General features: G+C 44.4%; 5 protein-coding genes across 5 annotated transcripts; 2 read left to right on the top strand and 3 right to left on the bottom strand.

The window, feature by feature from the left end:
• Positions 1-1,249: 1,249 nt before the first annotated feature.
• Positions 1,250-2,593, top strand: AK88_02458 (uncharacterized protein; the record flags this gene model as incomplete). The annotated part of the gene is made up of 1 exon (XM_012480083.1): positions 1,250-2,593. The coding sequence occupies one exon, from the start codon at positions 1,250-1,252 to the stop codon at positions 2,591-2,593; it is 1,344 nt and encodes a 447-aa protein (XP_012335506.1).
• Positions 2,594-2,930: 337 nt separating this feature from the next.
• AK88_02457 (uncharacterized protein) lies at positions 2,931-3,590 on the bottom strand (the record flags this gene model as incomplete). Its single annotated transcript, XM_012480082.1, has 1 exon — positions 2,931-3,590. The coding sequence occupies one exon, from the start codon at positions 3,588-3,590 to the stop codon at positions 2,931-2,933; it is 660 nt and encodes a 219-aa protein (XP_012335505.1).
• Positions 3,591-3,916: 326 nt separating this feature from the next.
• AK88_02456 (uncharacterized protein) lies at positions 3,917-7,825 on the bottom strand (the record flags this gene model as incomplete). The annotated part of the gene is made up of 1 exon (XM_012480081.1): positions 3,917-7,825. The coding sequence occupies one exon, from the start codon at positions 7,823-7,825 to the stop codon at positions 3,917-3,919; it is 3,909 nt and encodes a 1,302-aa protein (XP_012335504.1).
• A 1,297-nt stretch (positions 7,826-9,122) lies between these two features.
• AK88_02455 (uncharacterized protein) lies at positions 9,123-9,800 on the bottom strand (the record flags this gene model as incomplete). Its single annotated transcript, XM_012480080.1, has 1 exon — positions 9,123-9,800. The coding sequence occupies one exon, from the start codon at positions 9,798-9,800 to the stop codon at positions 9,123-9,125; it is 678 nt and encodes a 225-aa protein (XP_012335503.1).
• An 828-nt stretch (positions 9,801-10,628) lies between these two features.
• On the top strand, positions 10,629-11,547 carry AK88_02454 (uncharacterized protein; the record flags this gene model as incomplete). The annotated part of the gene is made up of 3 exons (XM_012480079.1): positions 10,629-10,892; positions 11,218-11,290; positions 11,411-11,547. 3 exons carry the CDS (start codon positions 10,629-10,631, stop codon positions 11,545-11,547), a joined length of 474 nt encoding a protein of 157 aa, XP_012335502.1.
• Positions 11,548-11,948: the final 401 nt, after the last annotated feature.

The following is an 11,948-nucleotide window of genomic DNA, read 5'->3' as shown; positions in this document are numbered from 1 at the left end:
TTTTTTTTTTTTTTGCGAGAGGACGGGATTCCTCCGCCGTTGTGGGAGAAACGGTTAAAGGGGGAAATGACTAGGAGTGAAATTACACAAAATGGAATGACATGCGGAGGAAAGACACGAATTGCAGCGAAGCACCAATGCAGAGGTGGAGGGGAGGACCCTATAAAAATGTGTATGTGTGTGTTTCTTGGCTCACATGCAATAATGAGGAAGGTCCTCATAGAGCCGGGGATGACATTTGAATGTGCATGTGGAGACACATTCGGGAAACTCGTCCTCTCGAAAGACGCTGTTGTTGTTGTTGTTGTTGCTACTGCTGCTTCCCTTTTTTTTTCACTGGGGGAGGGAAGTTTCTCAGGACATACAAAAATGGGAAAAGGGAAAGTTCAATTAAAAGGAAGGTTGACAGCCCGCCGTTACAATTTATTTTTTTTTTTTTTTTTTTTTTGCAAATAGCGCAGAGTGGGAAACTTCATTTGAATAGCTACACATGTGCATACCTTTGGCTCACACGATTTCTTGCATGTTTGCTCCCCGCGCTCTTCGTTCTTCACCTGTTGACCCCAAGTTGTGTTTTCCAACATGCGCGGAGAGACAACATCATTGGTTTCGCCAAGCTGGTTTATATCCCTCCCTGTTGTTGACAAACCGTCGCACACAAATGGAGGGGGGCATTTGGCAGGAGTTGGTAAAATTAAAAAAAAAAAAAAAAAAAAAAAAAAAAACGGAAAAGTGATATAGCAACAAATGGTGTAGCAAAAACGATGCAGCAAAATGTTACAACCAAATATTGTAAACAAAACAACAAGACACAATGCTCAATTAAAAACCCATCGAATGCAAACAACTCTTAACTTGGGACAAAAAATTTGATTTTCAGAAGACGGACACAAATCATGCTTGCTGTCCTCACGGAGCTTATTTTATATATACAAACATAACTATATACATATATATATGTACATTTATTTGTATATTTTTTTTTTTTTTTTTTTTTACGAACATTGTCCACATTGCTGACATATTCACGACGAGTTTTATTTTGTTTTACTTCATTTTTTTTTTTTTGGTCCCCCCTTTTTGTTGCTGTCCTTGTGAAGACAATTTTCCTACAGGAGTGTTTCCCCCCTTTGGCCAACTGTTTTTGTATGTGTTCGCGCAGGGCTTGCTTTCCCCTCCCCCCTGAAACACACTTGGGAAAGCGTAGCAGTGTCACCATTCCGAGGAGCTCTGCTACGAAAGGAACACCATGGTGCATGCAGGAAGGGACTCAGGAAAAGCGGAAAAACATAAAGAGGAGGTCAACGCAGTGAAGCGCACAGACACTCTCAATGTAGAAAAGAACAGAGCTGGAGGCAACTTACCAAAGAAGAATTGCAGCTCGGAAGGCCACATAAACTTCAAAGGAGAAAGTAACGAATTTTCTGAACTAGCCAAAGAGAGTAAATCTTCTTCCATGGATGTGGGCTTGGGTTCTGCAGCTTCAGATGAGCCTTCCACTCTGTCCAAGGCAGGTAAGGAGAATCAACATCCGATGCGAAGTACCGACCACGACTCGCATGGGAGCTCCCCCTCTCTGTCTAAGAAGAACAGCAAGACATTCAGTGTGGATCATTCAGAAAAGGAAGCTTGTAATGATATGAAAAAGAAAATGAAAGAAGACCGTAGTGAGGGTGTAAACGGGAAAGCAGAAAGACAGAAAAGTCTTGGGTCGAATGTAAAAGAGGAGGGACCCCACGCTAAGGCAGACCATAGAAGGGATGAGAACAGGAGAGACGCACATGGAGAAGAGGTCACAAGTCATGAAAAAGGAAAGGCACCAAAGAAAATAAAAAACGTTAATGAGTATCTCTTAGAAAGAAGAAGCAGCCAAAAAATCACCGTCTTTGTGGGGGAAAAAATGCAAAAGGCGAAAGCGGATTTCAAGTACGGTGAGGATCCACATGCGAATGTGACTTGTAGGACAGACGGGGATGACATGAATGGAGGTTCTCATGTGGAAGTTAGCCAGGACCCGCAAGCAGTCAGTGAACAGAATAGGGTCATTGAAAAGAAACAGAAACAAACAGTGTTCACTGCACAGTTGTGTAAGCGAAGTAACGCCGATGCTAGGGCGTGTGAAGAACTTGTTAAGGAGAAGCCTAAGAAAACGATTTTTGAAGCACAGCTGTGTAAGAGGAGTAGTGCAGATGCAAGGGCTTGTGAGGAGCTATACAAGAGACAAGAAAAAACGATTTTCGAATCGCAGCTGTGCGAAAGAAGCAACGCTGATGCGAGAGCAGGTGAGGAGCTAACCAAGAAAAACCCTGAACAGACCATCTTCGAAGCACAACTATGTGAACGAAGCAATGCTGATGCTAGAGCGGGTGAGGAGTTAGCTAAGAAGCAAGAGAAAACGGTTTTCGAATCGCAGGCCAGCCTTACTAGCAAAGCCGACGCGAGGGCTTGTGATCGATTGGAGGATAAGCTTGGCGGAGAGAGCGTGGTGTACGAGGCGCAGAAGTGTGTAAACAGCGTTGCAGATTTTAAGTCTTCAGACAAGATAAAGGAGGTGATGAAGAGGAACATGGCAGATGAGTGCCACTCATTGTGAGGGGGGGTATCAATCATCCCCTTACCATTTTGACCCCCTCTCTTTTTTTTTTTTTTTTTTTTTTTATCCTTTTTGTTAAAACTGTTTTTAATGCCCTTTTTTTTTTTGTAACTTTCTTACTTGTGTTTAATTGTTATTTTAGAAGTTTTGGTTTTGGCTGAGGGTGAACCCGGTGCGCGCATGCAAAGGTGCACACAAAACAAAAAAAAAAAAATGGCACAGGCGCTAGCGGCCAGGTGTGGGGCAAACAGAACAAGAGTATAACATATGCATACTGGCGTAACGCATGCCGACACGCACGCATTTTCTATCCCTACCACGGAGGACACACGCCTCTTCAGTAGAGGCTAACAGAATCTTCCGACGTGATACGGTAACTGTTAAGCATGAAGAGGTTGGTGGAGGACAAGTCCACTTGGTCTATCAAGTCGCAATTATTCAACAGGAGTTTCTTCTCTTGGGTTCTATTTTGCATAAGCATTAGATTTAGGAGATAGTACTTATAATCGAAATGATCTTTTCTCATTCCTGCATCTGCATGTATGAACCCGTTTGTGTTTTCTTCCTTTCCTGATGAGTCTTCCCCGTGTGGAAGTTTGGCTGCATCATCTGTTTCGTCTTTTAATGGACTTGGTTGCTGTTCCTCTTTTTCAGGATCCTTCTTGGTGAATCCGGTGAGAATAGAAAGTGGGTTCTTAAGTCTGCTCTTCATTAATTGCATGAAGTAGCTGTTTGTGTTTTCCTCCGGCTCAGCATTTGTGTCTGCCCCCTGATCGTTCTCGTCTTTGTCCTCACCCGGGGTACCTCCTCCCTGCTGCACCCGTTTAGCATCTTTACTTACAAAGAGACTTTCATTCAATGGTTCATCATCGGGGAGAAGGAATCGTTCATTCCTCTTCTGCACACATGTAGATAAGTCTTCAGACAAGATAAAGGAGGTGATGAAGAGGAACATGGCAGATGAGTGCCACTCATTGTGAGGGGGGGTATCAATCATCCCCTTACCATTTTGACCCCCTCTCTTTTTTTTTTTTTTTTTTTTTTTTTTTTTATCCTTTTTGTTAAAACTGTTTTTAATGCCCTTTTTTTTTTTGTAACTTTCTTACTTGTGTTTAATTGTTATTTTAGAAGTTTTGGTTTTGGCTGAGGGTGAACCCGGTGCGCGCATGCAAAGGTGCACACAAAACAAAAAAAAAAAAATGGCACAGGCGCTAGCGGCCAGGTGTGGGGCAAACAGAACAAGAGTATAACATATGCATACTGGCGTAACGCATGCCGACACGCACGCATTTTCTATCCCTACCACGGAGGACACACGCCTCTTCAGTAGAGGCTAACAGAATCTTCCGACGTGATACGGTAACTGTTAAGCATGAAGAGGTTGGTGGAGGACAAGTCCACTTGGTCTATCAAGTCGCAATTATTCAACAGGAGTTTCTTCTCTTGGGTTCTATTTTGCATAAGCATTAGATTTAGGAGATAGTACTTATAATCGAAATGATCTTTTCTCATTCCTGCATCTGCATGTATGAACCCGTTTGTGTTTTCTTCCTTTCCTGATGAGTCTTCCCCGTGTGGAAGTTTGGCTGCATCATCTGTTTCGTCTTTTAATGGACTTGGTTGCTGTTCCTCTTTTTCAGGATCCTTCTTGGTGAATCCGGTGAGAATAGAAAGTGGGTTCTTAAGTCTGCTCTTCATTAATTGCATGAAGTAGCTGTTTGTGTTTTCCTCCGGCTCAGCATTTGTGTCTGCCCCCTGATCGTTCTCGTCTTTGTCCTCACCCGGGGTACCTCCTCCCTGCTGCACCCGTTTAGCATCTTTACTTACAAAGAGACTTTCATTCAATGGTTCATCATCGGGGAGAAGGAATCGTTCATTCCTCTTCTGCACACATGTAGATGCAGTTTTGGAAATGGGTTCTACACAAAATTCGTCCTTAGATGTGAGGATGAAATTTCTCATGTTGCTTAGAAGGTCTGACTGGTCCTCTATAGATTCATCATTTTTTACGGGTTCTGAAATGAAGTGCATCTGCCTGTTCATGCGTTCTTGTTCACGTAACTTGTACGACATTTTCTCCTTAAAGGAAAAAAGTGTACTCTCCTGGATTTGTGCATTTGTTTTATTTGCCATGGGTTCTGCTTGGGCAAGGGGATCCTTCTTACTGCTCTGTACACAAAGTGGTATCAGATGCAAGGCGTCTGCGATTATATTGGTTTGTTTCCGTAGCTGATCTTCCAACCATTCATGTAATTTTTCTTCCCGTGTTAGAGCTTTCCTGTTGTTGCCCTGCGTGCCTACCCCTTTCGCACTTCCCCCATCAGCAGCAGCGCGTTCATCATTGTCCTCTCCATCCAGTGCATCGCTGTGATCTTCCCTCCTGTAATCGTTCATACGATTTTCATCAACAGAACCCGTTGGGTCTATCTCGGCACGGAAGGAGGAGGCACCCCTTTCGTGGAGTCCACCAGGATGAGGTTTGCCACTGCGTGCATCATAATGGGAACTCCATGTTGGATCCATATCGTAGGTGTGTCCTCTTAACACATTTCCATCTTTACTCATAGATGTAGAACCCATAATATTATTTCTATTGAAAGATTCACCAGCAGTGAGGTGGTAGTTCGAACTCCAACCATCTTCATTTGCATCTGGGTAGTTCATCATCATGGAGGTAGTAGCAGCAGTAGTAGTAGTAGCGGGGTTGCCGGTCAGCATATTCGCACCACTCATCCCGGCTCCCATTCCCCATGCCATATTAGGGCCACTCTTTGAATGAACCGCATTGTTAGGAAACCTAAGGGGGAAGGATGCATTTGAGGGAGGACCTAACGAGGAGGAGGATACCCCTCCCATTAACAAATGATTGTTTGGTGGTGGCCTCCCCATCTCTTCATAATAATTATTCATGCCACCTGCATTAGCCATGTTAACACGTGGAGCACCAGCAGACGAATGGACAGGAAATATACTTTCCTCACGTGCATCTAGTACATCGTCCACATTGTAAGGAGGAGCATTATTGTTCATATTATAATTTCTACTTAGTGGGTTCATATTTGTGTTTAGCGGAATATTATTAGCATTGAGGGAGATGTAGTTTGGGTTTCCTGAACCTCCTTTATCTAGCATCTTCATGTTGTTCATTTTTTGTGTGTTCGTTAGGAGGGAACTGTTTGAATTAGGAAAGTTTGTAAATGGGGGTGGAGGATTTACTCCTGTTCGATTTATTAGTGGGTTCTGGAACCGAGACATGTTAGATGCACCAGGTGGGTTCGTCGGTGGACTTGGTACGTTGGGCACACCTGGTGGGCTGGGTTGTGTGTCCGTGAAAAGTATCCCTTTGTTCATGTCCTCGTCTGGTGGAGGTGGAATCCCATTCATCATCAAGTCTGTGTTCATATTATTTACCCTTGTGTGTTCGAAGGGTGTATTATCCTTCGCATCAACCATATCACCATGGAGGTTGTTCTTCTGCCCCTGTGCCTTTTTCATTTGTCTCATCGGGGGGGTCTCCAGTAAGGGAGGGGGTCCTCCGCTTTGCATGAAGTTAGGGTTATTAATATAATTGGGGTTGTTAATAAAATTAGGGTTGTTAATATAATTAGGGTTGCCCATAAAATTAGGGTTATTAATCATGTTAGGGTTTGTCTGAACATCGTTCGCACGCAGTAGGAGGCCTTTCCTACCCCCTGCCGTGGTGGTCCCGCCCATCCCACCATAAGCTCTATTGTCTGCGTAAGGTGGTGGGGGAGCGACCATGTTGTTCGGATCCCCAGGAGTGCCACTTGCCTGTGACATTTTATTTGTTTGAAGAACAAACTCTGCAGATTCTTGCGGAACGTTATTATTAGCTCCGACGTTGCTGCTGCTCATCATGTGTGCGGCTTCACTGTTTATATTGTTTGGGTTCGCAGTTGTGTCACTTGGATCGGCTGGCCCTTCCCCAAATGGGTTGTTACCGAGGTTGGTAGTGTCGAGGTTGCCCATGGCTAGCATCGACTGATTGAACATATTTTGCTGGTGGTTCGGGTGGAGCAGTAGACCGGGGTCATACAAATTTTCATTCGCAAACAGAGCTGCATTCTTATTCTTCATGTTCCTCATTTTCTTTCCCTTCTTCCCTTTTTTCCCTCCCCTTCCACTTTTCGTTCCTTTCATTTTATAATCTCGCAGATTCATATTTTTCCTGTTTCCGAGGTTCATTTCATCATGGTAAAAGAATGGACCGTTTGGAAGGCTGCCATTCCTCATTAGGTCTCCTCCTAATGTGGGGTCATACCATGGGCTGTTAGGATTGAGCAAGCCACCACCAGGAGGGGGGAGTGGGGAATTCAAAGCATTTTTCTCTTCACAAAGAATGCTACCTTGCATGTTCATATTTTCTTCCGAGTCGACATTCCTCCTGAACCCATCATCCATGGGATGGTATCCTATGTCGTTGAAAAGCAACCCACTGGTAGCACTTCTGCTGTGTGTATTTATTAGGTTTGGGTTTCCACTGAACATATAATCATCATTTGTGTTTCCTTTAGGATCAAGTCTGAGGTGATAATCGCTCGTGTCGTTTCCTGTTCGCCTGTACCTTTCTTCGTCGTAGGGGTTGCCTGATGGGGTTTTTCCGTGGCGACTTACGCTTCGCCTGGGACGGCGCCTGTCGTCCGGGGATGCTGAGGGGCGCCTCCTGCTGCGGTCTCGGCTTCTACCTCGGTCGCAACTCCTACCCCGGTCGCGACTCCTATCCCGATCGCGGCTTCTACCCCGGTCTCGCTCCCCATCCCTCTGCACGCGATTCGCCTGGGCGTTCCTGTCCCGGCTCCTCCTATGCCCGTGGCTCGGAGAGCGCCTGTCGCGGCCGCTCCTCTCAGGTGCGCGGGGCGAATCATCGTGCGTCCTGTGTGGGTCCTTTTTGTCTGTGTTTTTTTTCTTAGCATGTCTTCTGTCCTCCTGGTGTGTTTCGTCGCGCCTCTTTTCATCATGGCGCCTGTCCTCGTTGCGCCTTTCATCCGTCTTCACCCTTTTCCGCCTTTCATCATCCCCCTTCCTGTGCCCACTCTCCACGTCGTGTTTCTTCCTGTCATGCGCCCTTTTACTCTCGCTTTTGCCATCACTGTTTCTTCTTTCCTCGCCCCTTCGCCTCTCTTCATGTTTTTTGTGGGTGCTCCTTGCCCTATCGCTTTGTCCCTCCTCGTGATCATCGTCGTACTTGCTGTGGTGGTTTTTCCTCTTCATATTTTCTGCCCCGCTGTGATTGGGAGATGCACATAAAGAGAGCGTGTCCGTTCAGCAAAAGCGACAAGATAGTAGTCAGACGTGGAATCCCTCTCTATCTGGTACGCTGCTAACAGATGAAACAGGAGGGGGAAATGCCTGCACGTTGGCACAAAAGGGTGCTAGCCTTTTTTTTTTTTTTTTTTTTCCTTCTTCCCCTTCTTCACGTGGAAACGAAGTAGATAAATAAAAATGGTGAGGCAAATGAAAAGTATCCCCCCGGCAGGGTACCTATCACTGACAAACCCTTCACGCGGAATATCCTGTCAGCTATATTAAGCATATATACATAGCAATTTCTATACGGAAGGGATGAAAAAAAAAAAAAAAAAATTCACAGCGTTGGTTGGTATGTAAAGATGGCACATAATCCTGTAGCAATATCTACCAAGTTATCGCTCAGTGGCCACTTTTTTTCCCCACATCCAACGTGGTCACAGAAACAAATGAAGGGGAAAACAAAAAAAAAGGGGCTAATCAAATGATATAAATAGGTTGCCCTTTCCGTTGTTTAAAAAAGCGTTTTACCCCCAAAAAAAAAATAATAAAAAAAAAAAAAAAAAAAAAAAAAAAAAAAAAAAAAAAAAAAATATGAACGAAAAAATAGCTTTTTCACTATAGAAGAAAAAAAAATTACCTGAACAGGTCAGGTAAAAATATTTCGTGTCGTGCGAAATAAAGTATGCCGCAAACATTTACTCATCTTTGCTATGTGCCTATTTGGATGGAGTAGGAGGGGTCACTCTCGCCATGGCCCAGTTGTATGCACTCATCCGAGTGCTCATGTTGAGGAGCGTAAAAATATAAACCACGATTGGACCTCCCTCCACCCCCACGATGTCGCACGTGGAAGTTGAAACCCCCGGGCTGTTCAAAGGGAAAAAAAAAAAAAAAATTTATATATACAATGCAGTGCAATACAACGCAATAATGTAACCCGCGTTCATATAAAAGTGCTTCCCCCGTCCGTCAATCACTACTGGTAGTCTGCACTCGAACGAGGTGTGCACATGTGACTGGTCGTTGTCACCCCAGTGCAAACTTCCCACGCGTGTGTGTGAAGGCACATGGGAGGGGAAAAAGCTTCTTACACTGGGATGGTCTCCAATTAAAAAATACACAGAGAAGGTGGAAAAGAGTAACAAAAGAGAATTGAAGAGGAGGGATGCGGGTCCGCCCATTCAAGTCACGCCGCTCCCACACCATTCCGTTTAATACATAACAGAAGGATAGGACCACATTCCCAACACTATATTGCTTAATTCGCGGGGATGAAGTTTTTGTAGTGCTGATACGAAAAGTGCTTCAAACAGATCTGAGCCGATTCTGGAAGTTCTTTCACGTAGGTAGCGGGGCACCCAGCGTACTTTGCAAAGGAGGCAATGATGGTATCGTTAGGGATGTATGTATTGTCCTTTATAATTACATTGTCTTTTATTATTACTCGTTCTCCAACCACACAGTTGTCTCCTATAATGACATTGCTTCCAATAAGCGCCGCCTTGATGATGCATTCATTTCCTATGTACACATTGTCGCCAATGGTTAGGGTTACGTATGAGGTGCTTGTGTGCTCGTCTGTTTGGTTACTTGGGTCGTCTTGGCCGCTCTCCCCCTTTTGAGACTCCCTTCCTTGTAGGAAACAGGGACAGATGAGCGTCTTCGACCCGACGATAACGTACTTTCCAAAGTAAAGGCTACTGAGGTCCCCCCTCAACATGGCTCCGCTTTTTATAATGGACTTGCCTAACATGTGAATGTTTTTCATGCCACAGAGGATGGAGTCCCTACTGACTTTATTTCCGGAGGCAGTTAAAATATACTCCTCTCGGTTAAACGTTTCCGCTTGCTGGAACGTGGCTGTGTTGTATGTCTTCAGATATCCTTCACTCAGCAGGTTCATCAGGCGCGCGGGTCCTTCCTCCATGTTATTCATAATTGTGTGCACAAGGAGGTACTATATGCGTGGTGGGGTGAAATGTGGGACATATAAAACACATATAAAAAACGATTGAGGGGGAAGAAAAAAAAAAAAAAAAAAAAAAAAAAAAAGACGACGGACTTTTCCACAGACGTGCAAGGGGGGATATAGCGGCGAGGAGTTACTCAAAAAAGGGCAGTTGGTGTTTTCCCTTTATAGGTTGATACAAGCGGAGGTACACTTGTCCCATTAAAACAACACACATGAAAGAAACTTCATTTGACATAATCGTTGCGGTCTGTGTTGTGCACTTTGCAAGGTGCACATATGGATGTGCAGGCATGTGGACATGCGGGCATTTTTTTTTTTTTTTTTTTTTTTTTTTTATTTCCATTTCATCCCCCCCGGAATTATTCTTTTTAGCGAAGCAACACAGGGGTTGGCGACACGTGGCAAAGAACGGCCATGTGACCTTTACGCAGTTGTGAAATTGTTCGTTGGGAAACGGGAGAGGCAAATCAAGAAGGAAGGTAGAGAGGTCGCCAAGTGCATGATGTGCTCACATGGAAGAGGTGCAGAAAGGAAGCACCAGCATGTGACAAGAACGGGGCGCGCAAGGAAGAGAAGGCACCAACCTGATGGTGGATACGTGAAGTTCCACACAAGACGTTGATGAGGAGGGAAAAAAAAAAAAAAAAAAAAAAAAAAAAACTGATAAGAATGCTATGCGCGATCGACATTTTAATTTAAAAAAAAAAAGAAGAAGAAAACGAATAGGGAAACTTATCTGAAGGAATATTTCGTCAAGTAGAGATCCAAAAGAAAAAAAAAAAATTCAAAAAAATGATGCAAGTGAACCGAAGGAATGAAACGAACAATGCTTGTTGTGGAATGCCGGGGGACGCCGGGACAAGCAGGGATGAGGCCCCACTGATGGAACGACGCAGCGAGGACATGCCCACCTCCATCCACAGATATGAGAGAGTTTACATGAGCTACCTGCACTTGCAATTTTGTGTCGTGGACTTTGAGGATACCATGTTCATTTCAGTCACGGACGAACGCAACCAGTTAACAGACCTCCAGGCATCCTACCCAGTGAAATATGTAAGGAGAGAGCATAAAAAGGAGGGAGAGACGTGTGGAGAATGAACTGCCTCGCGTGGGGGAAGGACAAGAATAAGGGGGTGGTGTAACCCTTTCATGCGTGATGAAGTAGAATGATTAGCCAGCGCACAACATTGGAGACACTGTTAAAAGATACGCAGCGAAGTGCTTCCCCTTTTATTGTCCTTTCTGCGTGTACACCTCATTGGGGGGGATAAGAGAAACCCCTCAGTCACACAAGCAAATAATGATGCTGCTGCGATTACATAATTATATTTTATTTATGTGTTTATTTTTTTTTTTTTTTCTTTTCCTCCTGCCCCAGGTGGATGCAGATAACACGGCGTGTCTGGTGGGAGAGCCCCACTCACACGGAAACGATGTGGCGCGGCTGTTAGGTAAGACAGGGATAAGAGAGGAGGGACAGAGAGGAGACTCCTCACATAACCGCAACCCTTCGTCGCAACTTACGAAGGGTACCTATCCGCCATGCCCCCTTCCCCCCCCCAACTCTGCAGGCATGAAATTCAAGATCCCCTTCTACGTGAGCGTTAATGTTGATGAAGGAGATGAGGGCCTGACGAATTTTATTTTCTCCACCTGTTTGGAAATACTAAAGCCGTTGTTCAGTGATGGGAGACGTACCCGTGCGTGACGCTACAGAGATGTGCTTCCACGGTACATATTATTTGTACACATGTTCTTTTGTGTAACGCCCTCTGTTCAACATGGTGTAACCATTTCCTCTATTCAACATTGTGTAACCATTATGGAGGAGTGTGTCTTCCTCCGACGTAACTGTGCTGTCCCTGTACCACTTTACTTTTTTTTTTTTTTTTTCTTTCCACTTGTCATTTTTATTTTGCCTAACATTGAACCCCCCTTGATGAGGAAGTAAAAAAAAGGCGAGCCCAACGTGCCGCCACGTGTGATGTTTTAAACAAATGTTTGCTCTCCATAGCTGGGTAATTACATTGTATCGCTTAGCAGCAACATGTGGGTGTAGCTAGCTAAAAAAAAAAAAAAAAAAAAAAAAAAAAAAAAAAAAAAAAAAAA

This window comes from Plasmodium fragile, assembly GCF_000956335.1.
Source record: "Plasmodium fragile strain nilgiri unplaced genomic scaffold supercont1.24, whole genome shotgun sequence".
Lineage (NCBI taxonomy): Eukaryota > Apicomplexa > Aconoidasida > Haemosporida > Plasmodiidae > Plasmodium > Plasmodium fragile.
Note: the sequence above shows the minus strand (reverse complement) of the source record. Positions and strands in the feature narration are given on the sequence as shown.